At 43.0% G+C, this 21,333-nt stretch overlaps 1 protein-coding gene across 1 annotated transcript in view; it reads right to left on the bottom strand.

The window, feature by feature from the left end:
* Positions 1-21,333, bottom strand: part of nonC (serine/threonine-protein kinase Smg1) — a 1,312,439-nt gene that overhangs the window by 252,410 nt on the left and 1,038,696 nt on the right. Inside the window, exon 44 of the mRNA XM_080284159.1 lies at positions 20,413-20,545. Within this exon, the coding sequence (XP_080140285.1) occupies positions 20,413-20,545 (133 nt within the window). The remainder of the gene's footprint in view (positions 1-20,412; positions 20,546-21,333) is intronic.

Here is a 21,333-nt window from a genome sequence, read left to right on the forward strand (position 1 = left end):
TAGAAAGGAACAGATGTGTGGTAATATTTGGAAACAGGGAGGAGGAAGAAAAGGTTAGATCCATGAGACTCGAGAGAGACATGAACCTGGTAAGGAGAATATGAGGCACGATTGATCCCGAAGGAGACAAGTGGGTAAAAGAAATTGAGGAAGTAAGGAGGATAGGGCCTTACAAGAAAGGAGAAACAAGACCAATGAGAGTCAAGTTGTCATCAGAAAGTGTGGTAAATGATATACTTAAAGTGACCTGGAAACTAGGCAATGAGGCAGGGACGTAAAATACTATAATAAGAAAAGACCTGAATGAAGAAGAAAGAGAAGTTTTCAAATCATTGAAGGAACAAGTAAAGGAAAAAAAATGATAAGAGGATAGAGGAAAAATGTAATACTTTTTTTTGGAGAGTGATGGATATGAAAGTAAGGAAGTGGTATTTAAGGAAATAGAAGTGAAGGAAACTAAGGGGGATGGCTATGAAAGATCAGAAATTGAGGAAGTGGTACCAATGGAGAGAAGGAGAGAAAAGGGTATAAAAACATCAAAAATAATTTGAAGGTGGTATACTGTATACTAATGTTGATGATTTAATATCGGCAAGGCTTGAAATTAACGATTTCTTGAAGGAACATGAACCTATGTCATGTGCTTTGTAAAGACCAAATTAAGAGAAGATATTGATGTTCATTTGGGAGATGGTAAATACAAACTGTGGAGAAGAGACAGAAAAGAAAAAACTGGAGGAGGAGTGATGATAGCAGTGAAGAACAACATAAATGTAGATACCATGGAAATAAGAGAAGGCAGGGCTGAAGTGATATATATGAAATTAGAAACTGGAGAGAATGGTAAGAGAGATATGGCAGTAGTTTATGTTCCTCCTAAGACGAGAGCATGGAATGATGACGAATACCAGAAGATGTTGTCAGATATGGCTAGTTATTTACCAAAAATAACTGAGAAAAGCAACAATATAATTTTGGTGGGTGACTTTAACTGTAAAGAGGTGAACTGGGAGGAATGGGACTCAGGAGGCAGTGAGGATTCATGGGGCACTATATTATCAAATATCAATCTATCTATCTATTGCCAGACACCATAATCCCGCAAAGGGTTGCCATTTGACACTGTAAATGGTTTCTTGGCTTACAGGAAACCATTTGGCCTGTCACTCAATGTAAAGCCACCTGTAAAGGAAAGAAAAGGAATAAGAAGTGACAGGAAAAATAGGAGAAATAGGAAGAGAGGAGGGCAAGCACAGAAAAAGAATGATAAAAGCTAAGGACGTAGGCAGCACTACATCAAGTGAGTGGATAATGGTCGCCACCACCTAACACAAAATAAATGATGAATAATGTGATGACGCAATGGGTCAAAGAAGAGACACGGTTCAGAGGTGAATACACACCAGCAAGGTTAGATTTACTGTTTACCAAAGATCCCGATATAATAGAATCACTGAAATAGTTCTGTCCTATAGGAAAAAGTGATCATGTGGTCATTAAGTTCCAGATGATCACAGGGAACGTAAAGCCAAAAGACGAGCTTCATAGGCAGGGCAGATACAACATTGGGAGAGCAAATTTTACAGGATTGAGAAAAGTTTTTGAAAATGCAGATTGGAGAAAATTCAAAGAAACATGAGAGATACAGAGGAAGTGGGATATCTTTCTAGACCTATATAATTTGGGAGTGGAAAAATTTGTACCAAGAGTACGGGGGATAGAAAACAGGAAAAAGGAGTGGTTTAATAGAAGGTGTATGACAGCAAAAAAAGAGAGAGATAAGGTGTGGAACAATTGGAGGAAGAGAGGTAACAACAGAACAAAGGAAGAATATAAAAGAACTAGAAATGAACACAGAAGGATACGTAGAGAAGAAGAAAGGAATTTTGAAAAAGGTATAAAACACGAATGCAAGGATGAACCCAAACTGTTTTATAGATTTGTTAATGGCAAACTAAAACAAAAGGAAGGAATCACCAAACTGAAAGTAAAAGGAGAGGTCTATAAAGATGCAGCCATGCAAGCTGAAATAATGAACAAATGTTTCCAATTGGTTTTCACTAACGAAAAAGAGTTCGTGGAAGGGGAGGGAGTGATTAGAAATGTCTATCTATCTATAGCCCGACGCCCTAATCCCGCAAAGGGTGGCCGCAGACAAAATGCCTCCAAGTCACTCTGTCACCCACCATTTGACTCCCATCCCCCCAACTCACCCCCCCCTCCCTCATATACCTCTCAACTCCATCCCTCCACCTCATCCTTGGTCTACCTCTCCCTCTCCCTCCCTCCACCTCACCTACATACACCCTCTTAGTCAGTCTTTCATTCTCCATTCTCTCCACATGTCCAAACCTCCTCAGTGTATTTCTCCTAATCTTTTCAACCACATCCACATCTACCCCACAACGTTCCTTCACATCTTCATTCGTCAACCTGTCCCTCCACGTCACTCCACATGCTCCTCTCAAGTAACTCATTTCCACTGCTCTCATACTTGACTTGTTCCCCTCTTGCAAGGTCCACGCTTAGCTTCCAAACATCAGGGTAGGGATCACAATACCATCATGCAGTGACTTCTTAACTTCCATACTCACCTCCCTATTTCTCATCACTGCTTTCAGTGTACCAACAACCTTTCTTCCCTGCTGTACCCTTTCACGTACTTCATCCCCCAAAGTTCCATCCTTACTCATCACACTACCCAAGAACTTGAATGCACTCACATTCTCCATATCCTCACCATCCAACCTCACTGCACACTCTGTGACTTCATTCCTCTCAAACACCATAACTTTACTTTTGTTTACATTAACTTTCAGCTTCCTCCTCCTACACACTGTCCCAAATTCATTCACCAAACCTTGCAACTCCCATTCATCTTCACTCAACAATACTGTATCATCAGCAAACAGCAACACCGGAAGCTTCCAAATCTCACCCTCATTCATTAGGGCCACCCCCACATCCACTGCCCTACCTTGCACCTCCTTTACAACCCCATCCATGTATATATTAAACAGCCATGGAGACATCACACAACCCTGTTTCAGTCCCACACTGAGATCAAAGAACTCACTCAGCTCACCATCCACTCGCACCGTAGCCCTAGCTCCCTCGTACATACTCGTCACAGCACTCAACAATTTCCCCTCCACTCCATATATTCTTAATACCTTCCACATACCTTGCCTATCTATTCTGTCATAAGCTTTCTCCAAGTCCATGAAGGCAGCATACACTTTCCTTCCCTTCTCTAGATACTTCTCCACTAAACATCTTAGAACAAATATCTGATCTACACACCCTTTTCCCTTCCGAAATCCCCCTTGTTCTTCTCCAACTAGCTCCTCTGTCATATGCCTAACCCTATCAATGAGTATTCTACCATATATTTTACCCGTCACACTAAGAAGGCAAATACCCCTATGGTTACCACATACTTCTCTCTCCCCTTTTCCTTTGTACAGAGGAATAATTATACCTGATTTCCAGTCCTCTGGGACCCTTCTCTCTTCCCAAGCCAATCTACACAACTTCCATATCCACTCCACAACAATCTCACCCCCTTACCTAAGCATTTCACCACACACTCCATCAATTCCTGGGGCCTTTCCCAGCTTAATCTTCTTCATCGCTTCCACTACTTCTGACCTACTGATCTCTTCCTCCCTCCTCTCATCTCTTCTTCTCCCAGCCATTCCCCAACCACTTATACTCACACTGCTCTCACTCTCTACATTCAACAAATCCTCAAAGTGCTCCTTCCATCTCCTCAATTTCTCTCTCTTCTCCACCAACAAGCTATTATTCCTATCTTTCACTCCCCTACTATTTCCCCTTTCACACTGCCTTACTTTCTATACCACCTTCCAAAACAATTTCTTACTCTCCCTCCATTTCACACTCAGATTCCTCCCAAACTCTTCATCCACTTTCTTCTACTCTCCTTCACCAGTCTCTTAACTCCCTTCTCCTGCTCACATATACCTCTCTCTTCTCTCTCTCATCCTCTCCCCTACCTCTACTCACCAACCATTCGCCATATGCCTTCTTCTTTTGTTCCACAGCTCGTTTCACCTCATCATTCCACAATGCTGTCCCTTGCACACCCTTGCATCTCCTCCTCACTCCACAAACTGCCTCACACGCTGCGCTTATCTCTTCCGTGAATATCTTACATATGTCTTCCACCCCTTTCATCTGCTCTAGCTCATACCTTCCCAATCTTTCTTCCACTATGCTCTTATACTCTGTCATTTTCTCACTATCTTGCAATTTCTCCACTCTTCTCACAGGAGCTGCTTCCTCCTGTCTTCCCCTTCATCTCCTCAACCACTTTCTTTGCAGCTCTATCTTGGCCATCACTAAGTGATGGTCCGAGACTCCATTCCCCCACCCTCTCCACACCCTTGCATCCAACACTTGTCTTCTCATTTGCTCATCCACACACACGTAGTCTATCATTGCCTTTCGTTCAACAAGTTCACCATCCAACCTCCTCATTACTCTCCATGTATACCGGTGGATCATCTTATGACGAAAGTAGGTATTGGCTATTGCCAACCCCTTACCAGCACAGATGTTCACCAAAGCACTACCATTCCCATCTACTTCAGCTGCCACACCCCACTGACCAACCACTCCATCCACTCGTACATTCCCAACTTTGCCATTCATGTCTCCAATCAACAGCACTCTCTCGCTCCTCTCAAACTTGTCCATACATGCTTCTACTCTCGCCCAAAACTCATCTTTCACTCTTGCCACTCGATCCTCTGTTGGAGCATACACACATACAATCGCCCATGCTTGTATGCCTACTTTCATCCTCACCCATACAATCCTTGCACCCACTGTTCCATACTCTCTTATATTCTCCTTCCACTTCTTACTTATCATCAGACATACTCCCTCTCTTGCCCTCTCATTCTCACTGACTCCCGCACATATACCTACACCGTATTCCCATTCTCTCATCCTTTCACTTAACCATTTAGTTTCAGTCAATCCACATATATCCACTTTTGCATCCTCAAGCACCTGGACAATCTCTCTCTCTTTCACTTCATCATTCACTCCTCTCACGTTCCATGTTCCCATTCTCAGTATGTCCTTTGTCCGTTCCTTAGTCGTAAACGTATGGTCCGAACGGGTCCGAGGCGCTTTATTTGTTTTTTTAGTTAGTTCTTTTTACGGGGTGGGGCACTAACCCACCACCAACCCTTTTAGTCGCCTCGTACGACAAGCAGGGGAAAGAGGGGAAAGTGCCACAGGAATGGATGAGGGCAAATGTGGTACCAATTTATAAGGGAGGAAACAGGGAAGAACCCATGAATTATAGACCAGTGTCTCTAACCAGCATGGTCGCAAAATTGTGTGAGAGAATCCTGAAAGACAGATGGATAAAAAATCTAGAAGAGATGAATATTTTGGCTGAATGTCAGTTTGGATTCAGAAGTGGAAGGTCACGTGTTTCCAACTTGTTGAGCTTTTACTCAAGAGCGATTGACAGTACAGGAGGAGAGAGATAGTTCAGTGATTGTGTGTACTTAGACTTAGAGAAGGCCTTCGACAAGGTACCCCTTAAGAGACTACTGTGGAAACTAGAATATACAGGAGGACTGAAGGGGAAACTCCTGGGATGGATGAGAGACTTTTTGAGAGACAGACAAATGAGGACAGTAATAAAGGATAGGATGTCTGGATGGAGGGAAGTAACAAGTGGAGTCCCTCAGGGCTCGGTGTTGGAGCCAGTAATGTTCCTGATTTACGTAAATGATATGGTAGATGGAGTGAACAGTTATGCAAGTCTGTTTGCTGATGATGTAAAGATCTTGAGGAAGGTAGAGGTTGAGGAGGATTGTAAAATGCTGCAGGAGGATCTGGATAGGATACATGATTGGAGCCAGATGTGGGATATGAAATTTAATGTAAAGAAATGTAAAATATTGGAAATGGGTAAAAGTCCACGAGGCCATCACTGAATTATTTGTTGGATAATGAATTAATCACAAAAAGGAGAGAAGAGAAAGATTTGGGAGTGCTGGTCCAAGATAGTTTGTCACCTGAAAAACACATTAACAAGATAGTTAGAGAGATGTATACACTCTTGACTAACATACGAGTAGCATTTCATTATATGGATGAGGAGATGATGAAAAAATTGATAGTGGCCATGATTCGCCCCAGGTTAGAATATGCAGCGGTAGTGTCGTCCCCACACAAAAAGAAAGATATAAACAAGATTGAGAGAATACAAAGAACAGCAACCAAGATGGTCCCCAGTCTGGCAGATCTATCATACTGAGAGAGGCTGGAAAAGCTGGATTTGCCTTCCTTAGAGGAAAGAAGAAAGAGGGGAGACATGATTGCAGTATTTAGGACGATGATAGGAGTAGATAAAATTGACCGAGAAGATCTCTTTGTATGGGATAAGAGACACCGCCGGATTAAGGGGGGGGCTCAAGGGGCCCAGGCCCTGGGCCACCCACCAAGAGGGGGCCTCCCACCAGAGCAACTTGTGTTCATTTCATTTCGTGTTTATGCATTACATATTACAGCATTGGATGAATAGTCCCCGTTCAGTATTTCCTAACTAAAAGTGTCCTATTTATATATTAGGACTTAAGTTACCAGTCTGTGGTGTATGCCATTGGGGGAGTTGGAAAGGGGGCCTCCCTTCCAAGCGGGCCCCGGGCCTCCCACATGCTTAATCCAGCCGTGATAAGAGAGCAACAAGAGGACACGGTATGAAATTGAAAAAGTCAAGCAGCTTGAAGGATATCAAGAAATATAGCTTTCCTTACAGATGTATAGACTTATGGAATAGCCCGGACAAAGAGATCGTCCAGTCTAAAAACTTATACGAGTTTAAAACTAAATTTGACTTACTGTACTAAGAAACAGCAACGGGAACCCACGAACATAGCACATTTCATGTATATCACAATTAGGTATATTAGGTAAATACATAAATATTTGGAATGACTTAGACGAAATGGTGGTACATGAAAAAAAACATTCATGTGTGTAAAAGTAGACTAGATAAATGTGGATATGGAGACAGGACAACACGAGCATTGCTCAATTCCTGTATACTACAAATAGGTAAATACACACACACACACACACACACACACACACACACACACACACATTCTTAGACAAACTAGGAGACAAAGATAAAAATAAATATGATCCCTTCTATTGTGACTTGGTAGATGCAGAAATATTTAAAAGGTAAGCAGAAAGAGTCAAGATGTTTGAGGAATAAGTCTTACAGATTAAAGGGGAATTACAACAAGAGAGGGGAAAAAAACAAAGAATTTTAAAAAGGAATGAAAAACTGACATTAATGGTAAACAAAAAAGATGTTGCAATACTGTACGTGAAATGTCAGCAGTTTTAAGTGACTTGAAAAACAAAACATCAGAAATGAGAACTGAAGTGGTACATCACCAGCAAATGTTATGCAATAAAGAAAAGGATGAAGTAATAAAAAGGCACACAACATATTAGAAAAGAGAAAAGTGTTTGAAGAATCCGTTGATAAAGTCTGCACAGTAAAGGATGAGGTGAAAACAGCTTTTGCTCAGATCTTCAAAGAAATGGATGAAATAAGGAGCAGACATGGCACTGATCCAATATGGTTTGAAAATGTAAACATCAGGCAGAAAGTTAAGGAAGTAAAAGACAAATCCAAAATTACTAGGGGAGACAGCCGACATGAACAAGTCAATAAACAAATCAATAATAATGGTAGGCAAGAAAGAGGAAATAAAGAATAAAATAATCAGAAACAAAACTGAAATGAGCATTAACATTAAAATTTTGAATAAAGTAATAGAAGGAGCATCAGAAAAAGATACTGCGAAATTTCATAGTGTGTGAAAATATGAATGTGGTAAACACAGGCCAATAAAAGTAACATTCAAAAGCTCAACTATGCTAAAAAAAAAAAAAAAAAAAAAAAAACACACAAGGTGAAGAAATGAAGAACACGTGGATAAGGAGATGCTTAAACAGAGAAGATAGGGAAATATTAAATGAAAAACTTGAAGAAGCAAAAAGGAAAAATAATTAGAGGAGTGAATAAGAAGAAAGACACTTTTTCTTCAAGGTAGCAGGGCTACCACTGAGGAAGTGGCATATATACAGAAGAGCCAATTAAATGGCAAAATAGTAAACCAAACAGAGAGAAAATATAAAAATAGTAAAATGAAAATATTGTATTCAAATGTACATGGTTCAGTTTCCAAATTAATGGAATTAAATGATACAAGACAAGAAACCACAGGAAATCTGTCCTACATAAATGAAGTTAAATACTTATATAAAAACTTTTAATTCATTCACTCATTATCTAATCATGTTGCCCTATGAGGAGTGTGGGAGCCTGAGGCTAGGCAAGTTGGTCCTGACATTTGAGATGAGAGTGACCAGACTAACTAATCCCTGAGTGGCATTATGTGACCAATAAACCCCAGCCACCCCTTGGATATAAACCTAAGCAGGCTCAATCCGACTGGAGCACCTTAATTTTCCACTAAACCACCTGGTGCCGTAACTTGGTTATATGGTTACCAACCAGCATAGTAAATGGTTTCTTGGGTTTGAGGAAACTATTTGTCTTGTCACTCAGTGCAGAGTCACTAGCAGACAAAAGGAAGAGGAAAGAAAGAAGGAAAGACAGAAGAGGAAGAAAGAGAGGAAAGGGCAGTCACCAGAGAGCAGCAATACATCGAGTGAGTGGTTGGTGAGTGCCCTCACTTACCACTAATATAGCAAATGATACATTAACCCGTCACATCCCGAGGTTTTCCACACCTCCGACATCCCCCAGTCCCGAGGTATTTTCGAAAAAAAATTTTTTGGCTAAAACCTTCGCTTTTGGTGAGAAACATCGAAAATTCATAGAGAAATCGCTCACCTGAGGTTGAAAATACCCAATCCAAGTAGGAGTTCCTCCTTACCTGACTGGGTTTTCTAACATGCTGGAACCAAAGAAAACGAGTTCTATGGGAGGGTAACTATTTTATCCACTCATAAACGGTATTTAATTATTTACTTGGTACGAATGTATATGTAGTATGAGAGTATATTGGTTTTCAAGCAGTAATAAAGGAATTATAAGCATTGTTTCACTCACTAACTAATCACCATACCTGACCTTTTTTTGCCACATTACCTGATCATTATTTCTGGCTGTTTCTTCTTCTAATGTTATGTAAACATTTTCCTCCACATTGTCATCGATTGGGGAATCACTCTGGCCCTGAATATCTTTACTAGCCAGGTCACTGGTAACAGGTCCATTGCCGAGACAATGGTGTGAGGGGGGGAGGGGGGAGGGTATGTGGTGTAAGGCATTATCCCTGCTTGGCATCTTGTAGAGGAATAGAGGAAGGTGTCCCGTGTATACATACGAAAAATCACGGGCGAAAATTGTGCAAATGAGGGACCTTGCAATTGCACGACGTACTGGTACGTCGCCGGGACTGGCAAATGCAAATCGTTGCAACGTACCCATACGTCGACGGGACGGGGCGAGTTAACCCCTTGGCTGCCACGTTTCTTTTAAAAGGTCTGATAAACAAGCTGTGACATTCCTTTTAAAATCCACAAAACGATTCCAAAAGTCTATCTATATATCGATCTATTGCCAGACGCCTCAATCCCGTTCGGGGTGGCCACAAACAAATCGCCTCCACATCGCCCCGTCCCCCGCCATTTCACTGCCCTGCTCCCAACTCATACCCCCCTCTCTAATATACCTCTCAACCCCATCCCTCCATCTCATCCTCAGCCTCCACCTCCCTCTTCCCCGCTCCACCTCACTCACATACACTCTCCTCGTCAGTCTCTCACCCTCCATCCTCTCCATATGGCCAAACCACCTCAGTGTATTCCTCCTAATGCTTCCTATCCCATCCACATCCACACCACAAAGCTCCTTTATATCCTCATTTGTCAGCCTGTCTCTCCATGTGACTCCACAGGTTCCTCTTAAATAACTCATTTTCACTGCTCTCACTCGTGACTTGCGCCCTTCCAACAAAGTCCAAGCTTCACTTCCATATGTGAGAGTTGGTATCACAATACTGTCTGGTAGTAACTTTTTCACTTCCATGCTCACTTCCCTGTTTCTTATCACTGCTTTCAAAGAACCAGCAACCTTTCTTCCCTGCTGTACCCTTTCAAGCACTTCACCCTCCAAACCTCCATTCTTACTCATCACACTACCCAAGTACTTAAAAGTACTCACATTTTCCAATTCCTCACCATCCAACCTCGCTGTACATTCACTGACTTCACCTCTCTCAAAGACCATCACTTTACTCTTCCCTACATTCACCTTTAGATTCCATTTCATACACACTCTCCCAAACTCATCCACCAAGCCTTGCAGCTCCCCTTCGTCTTCATTCAACAACACAGTATCATCTGCAAACAACAGTACAGGGAGTTTCCAAACACTATCCTCTCTCACCAGGGCCACTCCAACATCCACTACCCTACCTTGTACCTCTTTTATTACCCCATCCATGAACAGATTGAACACCCATGGAGACATGACATCCCTGTTTCAACCCAACCTTCGTTTCATCGTTTCGTTTCATTTTTAAAGGCTCCAACATGCTTGGATGCGTCGGCCTTGGTCACCTAGTGGCGGCTTTCCATGCTGTACGATCCATTGCAGCCTCCCTGTTTAGTCCCTTAACCCTGAGGTCACACTTAATGACCTCGTCCCATGTCTTTCTCGGTCTACCCCTCATAACCCCACCCCCAATATTAACACTTCTCACCTTCCTCACCCAATCATCATCCCCCATCCTCTCCACATGTCCAAGCCATCTCAATCTACTTCTACTCATCACAACACCAATACACTCCAGTCCCATCCTACCTCTCAACTCTTCCATCGTAAACCCAGCCCCCCCAGACCTTGGACGAACGGATGCACTACACATCCACCTAATCATTGACCTGTATATCTGAGCCGACGAATATCCTCCTCCTTCACTGCCCAGGTCTCACTACCATACAACATTACACTCCTAACACATGCTGCATACAAAGACCCCTTTGCACGTAGAAAGAGTCCTCTCAATGTCAGGAGAGGCAAGAGCTCCCTGAACTTCTTCCAACCACTTCTCACCCTAGCCACAGAGCTAGCTCCAGCCCAACCTCCAGCACACAACATGTCTCCCAAATAACAAAACTCTTCCACACACTCAAGAGATTCACCAGCAAGTTCAATCCTTTCACAGCTGACAATCTCCATCTGCTCTCCCCGACATGCTGTACACATAAAATCAGCATTATCTCGCGGTCTACCTCTGATACCACTACGTCTCTTATGCATTCATTTATCACAAACATTGCACAAGATGGAATTACTTCCCACGCCCTTGTGGCAAACTGCACATGGCCACTCTCCCTCGTCTTTGACAGTACCGCCACCAACCCTAAATATCATCGCTTTTGTTTTATCTGCATTAACCCTTAAGCCATTGTGCCCCATACCATCTCTCCACTTCCTAAACCTTTCCTCCGCCTCCCTTTCGTTCTCTGCAATCAACACCAAATCATCAGCATACAACAACTCCCACGGAAGTCCGTTTCTAAAGTCACGTGAAAGGGCCTCAAGTACCATGATAAACAGCATGGGACTCAAAACTGACCCCTGATGCACACCAACATTCACAGAAAACTCATCACTCAAATCTCCGTTCACTCTTACCTGGGTGTGAGCACCCACATACATAGCCATAACCACACTAACCAGCCACTCCTCCAAGCCAAGCTTTCTCATTGCCCACTTCACCACCTCTCAAGGGACTCTGTCAAAGCCTTTTTCCAAATCAACAAAAACAAAATAAAGATCCCTTCTCCTACCAATATATTTTTCCTGAAGCTGTCGAACAATGAATATGGGAACAGTGGTCCCCCTACCTGGCATAAACCCAAACTGCATCTCATCAATATTCACTCTTTCTCTAATCATACCTTCTAAAACTCTCTCCATTACCTTCATTATCTGATCTAAAAACTTTATACCTCTATAATTTCCTCTTTCCAGGGCATCACCCTTCCCTTTATACACATTTACATTTACACTCTTCAGCCAATCATCTAGGACAACACACTCATAAATAATCCTATTTATCAGGTCAGTGACTAAACTCACCCCTATATCGCCTGAGGCCTTCAACATTTCAGTAGTCAACCCAGACACACCTGCTGCCTTCCCCATCTTCATCCTGCCTATTGCCTCACTCACAGTAGCAGTATCGATCAAAGGTCAAGGGCCAGACACTGGATCTGCTGGCTCCAAACCTTCCCTGTCCCAGTCAAACTCCTCATTCAACAACTTTTTTTTTTTTTTTTTTTTTTTATGCGAGGAAGAAGGAACCAAAGGCCATGAGCCCGCAGTAACAGTTCCCTCGAAGAGAAAAACAAAATACAATAGAGAGCCAAATTCAAGATCCGATCATTTTGAGATGCCTGGACACACTGCGTTTGAAAGACTGGAGATCATAGGCAGGAGGAAATACAGACAGAGGGAGACAGTTCCAGAGCTGACCTGTTGCATGAATGAAAGACTGGGAGTAACGGTTAACTCTTGCATTAGGGAGTTGGACAGAAAAGGGATGAGAGTTTGCTGCCAGACGGGTGCTACGCGCCCGTCGTAGAGGTGGAGGAATGCAAGCAGACAGTTCAGAGGAGCAGTGACCATTAAAGTAGCGATAGAAAAGAGATAAAGATGCAACAGTGCGGCGAAGAGACAGAGGTTGAAGGGAGTCAGTAAGAGGAGGAGAGTTACTGAGACGAAAAGCCTTTGACTGGTTATAATGCTCTCTCCATGCATCTTTAATATCCTCACTGTTCACCACTACCCTTCCTTTATCATTCTTCACACACTGCTCACCTATAATATCCCGATTATCCCTCTTCACCTGACCTGCCACCCTAAATAGCATATTTATCCTTTCCCCATGATTTAGGTTATCAAGTAAAAGTCTCTGTGACTCAGACTTTGCCCTGTATACCTCTCTTCTAGCCCTAAGCTTGGCAGCCAAATATTCCTCTTTGCTACCACCCTTCTTCCATTCCTGGAAAAGCCTTCTCTTCTCCTTAACTGCAGCTTCTACACCCTCATCCCACCACCAAGTTACTTTATGTCTTGGTGGTCCTCTTGTCCAACCACATGTTACATCGGTAACTCTCAAGAGACTGTTCTTGAGGGCTCTGTACTGTTCATTAAAGCCTCTGTCTACAGCTCCCTGTTCAGCCACCACTCTCCTCAACTCGCTATAGAAGGCATCCCTTACTACTTGGTTTTTCAGCTTCCATATTTTCCTCCTAGGTACATAAGTCCTCTTTTTCATCACTTGTTCTTTAAGCACCATATCACAAATCAATAGTTTGTGCTGCTACACACACTCCTCACTTCCTATAACTTTAATATCCCTCACTAACCTCCTATCAGCCCTCCTAACCAGAAAATAATCTATCTGACTGCTATTTCCCCCAGACTCATACGTAATTAACCTACTGTCTCTTTTCCTAAAATATGTGTTGCACACAACCATGTCCGTTGCCTCTCCAAACTCGAGTATCCTTTCCCCTTCTGCATTCCTTAGACCATACGCACATCCCCCATGCACTCCTTCATAACCTTGTGCTGCTTCACCTACATGACCATTTAAGTCCCCTCCCAAAATCACTATCTCATCATCTCGCATACCACCTACCACACGTATTAAATCATCCCAAAATTTATCTTTCTCTGATTCATCCAATCCTGCCTGTGGAGCATATGCCGATATAATCGCTGCTGTCTTTCTTCCCAACAGAATTTTCACTACCAATATCCTATCGCTTACTCTAAACACATTCATAACATATTCCACCCATTTCTCCGCAACCATCACACCAACACCTCCATATCCCTCTGTCCCACCCTGCCAAAACAACTTATAGCAAAAGTCCTTCCCAACAATCTTTCTGGCTGATCCACTCCTGTACCGGACTTCCTGCAAACACGCCACATCCACCCACCTCCTACTGAATGCCTCAACGACTTCCCCCGCTCTTCCCCTCAAACTTCTCACATTCCATGAACCCACCCTCATCCCCATGGGTGATTTACTGTCCTCAGGCTTGCTTTGAAACTTATTTTGTTTTGTCATCTTCAGTATTAATAAAAGGGGGACAGACACAGCACAGGTCCCACTCACTGCATAGTCCCAGGTTCAGGCAATGGATCTGGGACCCCTAGCCCACCAGCTTACCGGTGGCTGTGGTAGTGGCCTCGGGGCACCCTGCCAGGACAGCTGCAGGGACACCCTCCAAGCACTCCTTGGCACTGCAACTATCCTGCCATTATACACCCACTGATAGGGCAGCCTCCTGGGGCGCTACTCCCAGGTTTGGGCCCCTCTCTATTGGGCAGAAGCGGCAGCCTGGGAACCGCAATGCCCTGTACCCTCTAGCACAGGTCCGAGCCCCATCTCGCCCTAGACCCACAATCTATGCCGGCGGAACCCGTGCCACGCCTCCCCCCAGAAGTCTGCCACTAGGTAGCAGGGGCAAAGTTTTCTGGCCACATGCCCTTGCTGGCGCCAACCCCTGTAACGTAGTGGGATACGTTGTGTGAAATGTAAAGTGCATGTGGTGTAGTGCATAGATAGTTAGAGGAAATGTTTCGGAGAGTATGCTGGTCTACTCTCCATGTTACTGTCACAGTGAAAAGGTCAGCAAAGGGGGATGGTTAGATAGCTAGTGAAACAGGAGCTCCAGCTCTCCCTATCACCAGCATTCCATTCCCCTCGGGAGTACTACCCTGTTCGGCCCGTGCTACGGCCTCCTCCTCTTTGATGTATTAAAAACAACAAGATTATTTTTACCCCAGTCAGAGATAAATGCTGAGTCAGACATTAGGTGTGCCACAGCCTCATCTCTTGTTTGCTGAAGTAACTGCTGAGATGGACGTTGTAGGAACCAAATGGAAAGGTGAAGGGTGGAATCATCAGCGTATAAATGGACAGGGTTAGATGTACAGCTTAGAAGGTCACTGATGAATAAAATGAGGAGAGTTGGTGATAGGACAGAGCCCCGAGGAACACCACTGTTGATATATCTAGAAGAACGATGGACATCTGCAACAGCGGCTATAGAATGACCAGAAAGGAAGCTAGAGATGAAGGCACAGATAGAAGGATAGAAACCGTAAGAGGGCAGTTTGGAAATTAAAGATTTACGCCAGACTTGATCGAAAGCCTTTGAGATGTCAAGTGCAATGGCAAAGCATTCGCCATATTCCTGAAAGGAGGATGATCAGGATTCTGAAAGGTAGGTGAGAAGATCGCCAGTGGAGTGTCCCTGACAGAACCCATACTGACGATCAGAAAGAAGGCTGTGATAGGAAAGATGCCTTAAAATTTTTCTGTTAAGAATAGACTCAAAAACTTTTGAGATACAGGATGTTAAAGCAATTGGACGATAGTTACACGGTTGGGAATGGTCACCCTTCTTTGGAACTGGCTGAATGAGAGCAAACTTCCAGCAAGAAGGAAAGGTACAAGTTAACAAACAAAGGCGAAAGAGTTTACCCAGGTAGGGTGTAAGAACAGAAGCACAGTTATTGAGGACAACAGGAGGGACTCTATCAGGCCCATATGCTTTGTTAGTATTGAGGCCAGTGATGGCATAAAATACATCAGTTGAAAAAATTTTAATGTCAGCCATGAGGAAGTCAGAGGAGAGAAGTAATGGAGGAACAGCATTGGAACTGTGTAAGGTGAAATTGGAGGGAGTGAAGAGATCTGCTTTATCAGTAGAAGAAACAGCTACAGAGCCATCAGAGTAGAAAAGAGGAGGGAAACATGATGAGGTAAAGTTGTTACAGTAGAAAGGTTTTTGGCAAGGTGCCAGAAGGAGAAGGAAGAATTAGAATTGGAGAGCCGAGAGCATTTAGTATGGATGAAATTATTTTTAGCACAGCGAAGAGCAGACTTAGCATGATTCCAGGCAGACACACAAAATAGACGTGATTCTGGGGTGGGTTGGTTCCGGTACCTTTTACAGGTCCTCTCCTTGTTGTGGACAGCACTAGAATAAGCGTGATCAAACCAAGGTTTCCCTGCACTAGTCAAAGGATATGAGAAAGGAATGTATGCCTCCATGCCTGAGAGAATAATCTCCATAATGTGCAAGGTATGCTCAGATGGTGCCTGGCCATGGAAGCAATAATCATTCCAGGAAAAATCAAAGAAGCACTGCCCAAGGGTCGCCCAGTCAGCAGCTCTAAAGCACCATAACCAATGTTTCTTTGGAGGATCCACAGTCCGTACTGCGGCAATAGGACAGGTCAATGTAACAAGGTTGTGATCGGAGGACCCAACAGAGAGGAAAGATTAACAGTGTAAGCAGAAGGATTAGTTGTAAGAAAGAGGTCAAGGATGTTGGAACTCTCTCCAAAGTGATCAGGGATATGGATACGGTGCTGTACAGGCTGCACTAGGTCATTATGGATGGAAAAGATGTAGGCTTACTCACCTGGTGGATCAGTGAAAGGAAAGGAGTGCCATAGGTGATGGTGAACATTGAAATCTCCTAGAATGGTGATTCCAGAGAAAGCAGAAATGGATAGGATATGTTCAGTCATAGAAGTATGATAGTCAAAGAATTTTTCATAGTCAGTAGAATTAGGGGATAAGTAAACAGCACAGATATGTTTCGTCAGAGAATGACGGGAAAGCCAAAGCCAGAGAGTTGAGAATTCAGAAGAATCAAGTTCAGGAACAAAAGAGCAAAATAAGTTGTTGAGTACATATACACAACAGCCACCTTCGGCTTTAAAATGAGTACAGAGAAAGTAGGAGGATAAAGAGAAGGGTTTGCTACCAGTTGTCTCTGACGAGTCTCAGTTAAGAAGAGAAAGTGAGGATTACAGGAGGAGAGGTAGTGTGCAGCAGACAGAAAGTTAGAGGAAAGGCCGCAAATGTTCCAGAAATGAAGAAGAAGTGAGTCAGACAGGCACTCGTTGAGTTGTCCCGTATCCCTGACCACCTTGGAAAGAGTTCCAACATACTTAACCTCTTCCTTACAACTAATCCCTCTCCTTATGCTGTTAATCTTTCCTCTCTGTTGGGCTCCTCCGATCGCAACCTTGTTACCTTGGCCTGTCCTATCGCTCCAGTATGGCCTGTGGGCAACCCATGTTTTCTTTCTTTCCCTCCTTCCCTCCCACTTCTCTCTCCGTTCTCTCCTTCTCCCACTGTTTCCTTCTCTCCCTTCACTTTCTTCCTCTTTCCTTTCCTTTCTCTTCTTTCCCTCCCTCTGCTTCTCACACCTCCTCCTTCCCTCCCTCCTGCCTTCTCTTCCTCCCTATTCTCTCTCTCTCTCATTCTGTTTTCTTCTCTTTCCCTCCCTTTCTCCCATTTTCCTATTTTTCCTTCCCTTTGTCTTTTTTCACTCCCTCTGTTTCTCACACTTTATCTTTTCACCCTCCCTCTTATTACATTCTCTTTCATCCCCTTCCTCCCTAGCCTCTCTATCCTCCTTTGTTTTCTTCTCTCCCCTTCACTCTGGGGAAAGGGAGGGAAGCGAGGGGATGGAGGGAGGGCAAGGAGAGCCGCTCGCACCACCACAGCCGTGTTCGGACACATGTGCTTCAAACCTAGAGAGTGGCGGAGTGTTCATACTAGCAAGGTAACGGCCATTCAGATTGTGAGAATGTTCCCAAATTCCTTACATTCAGTGTGGCAAGCTGTCGGTTATTGATGCGCCAGACATCAGGGTATGCCTGTATATACTTTGACTTCAAAAAACCCTTTGACAGAGTACCTCATGAAAGGTTAATAAGGACACTTGAATACAGGCAAGCCTACTGCAATGGATGCAGGACTTTCTAGGAGAAAGGGATATAAGCACAATATCAAGAGGAAAGTACTCGTCATGGAGAATGGTGACAAGTGGTGTCCCACAGGGTTCAGTGTTGGCACGAATCATGTTTCTGGTTTATATAAATGATATAAATGATAAAATTGGAAGAGAGAGTTACATGAATATGCTTGCTAATGATGTCAAAATACAAAGATCAATAAAAAATGACAGGGTGGATAGACAAGGATTGTGGAAAGTGTTAAGAATATATGGAGTAGATGGGAAGTTGTTGAATGATGTGAAGAGTATGTACGATGGTGCAAAGGCTGCAGTGCGTGTGGATGGTGAACTAAGTGAATTTTTCTCTTTGAAAGTTGGTTTGAAACAGGGATGTGTCGTGTCTCCATGGTTGTTCAATCTGTACATGTTTAGGGTAATAAAAGAGGTACAAGGTAGGGTAGTGGATGTTGGAGTGGCCCTGGTGAGAGAGGAAAATGTTTGGAAACTCCCTGTACTGTTGTTTGCAGATGATACTGTGTTGTTGAGTGAAGACGAAGGGGAGCTGCAAGGCTTGGTGGATGAGTCTGAGAGAGTGTGTAAGAAACGGAATCTAAAGGTGAATGTAGGGAAGAGTAAAGTGATGGTCTTTGAGAGAGGTGAAGTCAGTGAATGTACAGCGAGGTTGGATGGTGAGGAATTGGAAAATGTGAGTACGTTTAAGTACTTGGGTAGTGTGATGAGTAAGGATGGAGGTTTGGAGGATGAAGTGCTTGAAAGGGTACAGCAGGGAAGAAAGGTTGCTGGTTCCTTGAAAGCAGTGATAAGAAACAGGGAAGTGAGCATGGAAGTGAAAAAGTTACTACATGACAGTATTGTGATACCAACTCTAACGTACAGAAGTGAAGCTTGGACGTTGTTGGAAGGACACAAGTCAAGAGTGAGAGCAGTGGAAATTAGTTATTTAATAGGAGCCTGTGGAGTCACATGGAGAGACAGGCTGACGAATGAGGATATAAAGGAGCGTTGTGGTGTTGATGTGGATGTGATAGGAAGCGTTATGAGGAACACACTGAGGAGGTTTGGCCATGTGGAGAGGATGGAGGGTGAAAGACTGACGAAGAGAGTGTATGTGAGTGAGGTGGAGGGGGGAAGGGGGAGGGGGAGGCCGAGGATGAGATGGAGGGATGGGGTGGAGAGGTATATGAGAGAGGGGGGTGTGAGTTGGGAGCAGGGCAGTGAAAAGGCGGGGGACAGGGCAACTTGGAGGCGATTTGTTTGTGGCCACCCCAAACGGGATTGAGGCGTCTGGCAATAGATAGATAGACAGAATAAAAAATGAGAACTCATGTAAGGATTACAAAAAGGATCTAACAAAATTATATGAATGGAGTCATAAATGGCAGATGGAATTCGATGCAGAAAAATGTCATGTAATAAAATTAGGAATGAGTGTAAAGAGGCCTGATTGGGACTACGAACTAGGGAGCAACAGTTTACAAGTATCTGACAAGAAGAAAGATTTAGGAGAAATTATCAACAACAGATTATCACCAGAATTTCATATACATGAAAAAGTAAGAAACATGTATAACCTGTTAGTGAATATGAGAGTAGCCTTTACATACATCAATGAGAAAATGGTGAAGAAGATTATTACATCATTTATAAGACCAACATTTGTGTATGCAGGAGTAGTATGGAACCCACTCATGCAAAAGCACGTAGAGAAGATTAAGGTACAACGAGCAGCCACAAGATGTGAGCCAAGCCTAAGAGACCTCAGCTATGAAGAAAGACTTGATAAGCTACAATTACCAACATCAGTAGTGACAAGAAAAAGAGGCAATGTGATCATGCTATATAAATGTGTTGACGGAGAAGAAAAGATTAACATTAATGAATATATAGTACCTAGACAGACAACTTGAAGATAACACAGCAAGAAATTATTTAAGCAAAAGATTAATGATAGATGTGAGAAAATTTAGCATGCCAGACAGGGCAACGGACCAACGGAATATATTACCAGAGGAAGTTGTGTACACCAAAAACATTCACAGTTTTAAAGAAAAATATGATAAAACAGTACTAAAAGATTGGACACAAAGAGACTGACTCAATCCTGTAAAAGTATCATTAGGTAAGAAAACACACACACACACACACACACACACACACACACACACACACACACACACACACACACACACACACACACACACACACACACACACACACACACACACACACACACACACACTCTGCATTCAACTAATTATTTATTTACCTATTGCCATTAATAACCCTTTCACTACCTGCTTGAGTTGAAGAAAAAAAAAAAGTTTGTAGGCAACAAGAAGAAAATATAAAAGTACATTATCTGATTGATGGGCTGAAAAAAAAAAAATACTGTACTTGTCCATAATCTCACTACAAAAGACTCAAACATGAGCCGGTCAGTACATGAAAACTTTCTTAGAATCACTGATGCATAAATGGAACTGCAATGTAAACGCATACTTGTTAGTCATCCAGTCGGCCTTCATTTCAGCCATCCTCACAGCAAACATGCTGAGTGTGAGGCCCCTTTCTAGTTGCTGCCGACTTTGGCGTGCTCCTGACACCAATGCCTGGTCTCCTCCATATACTGCACCTGGAAGGAGTGAAGAAAAGCAAAGCGGTGAAGGTGCATTTGCAATACTGTAAGTGTAGCATACTATTTTAAATTCCTGAAACATCTGTCTACAGCATGGTAAACCTCCAATTAGTCAGCAATTTTGGGAATTCAAAGTGCCACATGAATTGCCAGCTCTAGTAGATACCTCACACAAAGTGTCTGGCACCCTATAAATTATTAATTTACTGATCTATTTTGGTGTAGTGTCTCAAAGATCTGCATTTAATGATGGGCCTAGAACAGTTTTCCAGTACTTTAAATTACTCAGCAAAGATGATCTTCAAAGAAAAAAATTTGGTGATACTTAACTTACTTTGTGAACCTCCTCTAAGCTCAGCTTTTGTGGCTTCCCAGATAGGACTGCATACTATACTATTGGCACCCTGTGCTGATACTGTATTTTGTTTATCTTTGTCATTACTCTAGCACCAGTGCTTCTGTCTGTACACCAAAGTTTAGCCTCTCCTTGTATGTCTTGACTTTTTGGAACTTTTGTACATCATCTGTTACCATGCTTATCGAACAACCTGTAAAACCTCAGATATCAATCTGATTACATTCCTTCAACTGCAGTGAGGCATCTACTACGTTTAGTACCTTGAAAATGACAGTGAATACAGAATAGGGTATGGACTGGATATACGTGCAGGAATAGATGTACATGAGGAGGCAAAGAAGAGGGTCCATATATACATTGCTGAAACTAAGAGATGGAAAGAAAAAGAAAATATAAGGGAGTCTGGATCAGTCAGATCTTGAATTGT

Source organism: Coenobita brevimanus, chromosome 100, assembly GCF_032717465.1.
Source record: "Coenobita brevimanus isolate Jiangsu-jjx chromosome 100, ASM3271746v2, whole genome shotgun sequence".
Taxonomy (NCBI): Eukaryota; Metazoa; Arthropoda; class Malacostraca; order Decapoda; family Coenobitidae; genus Coenobita; species Coenobita brevimanus.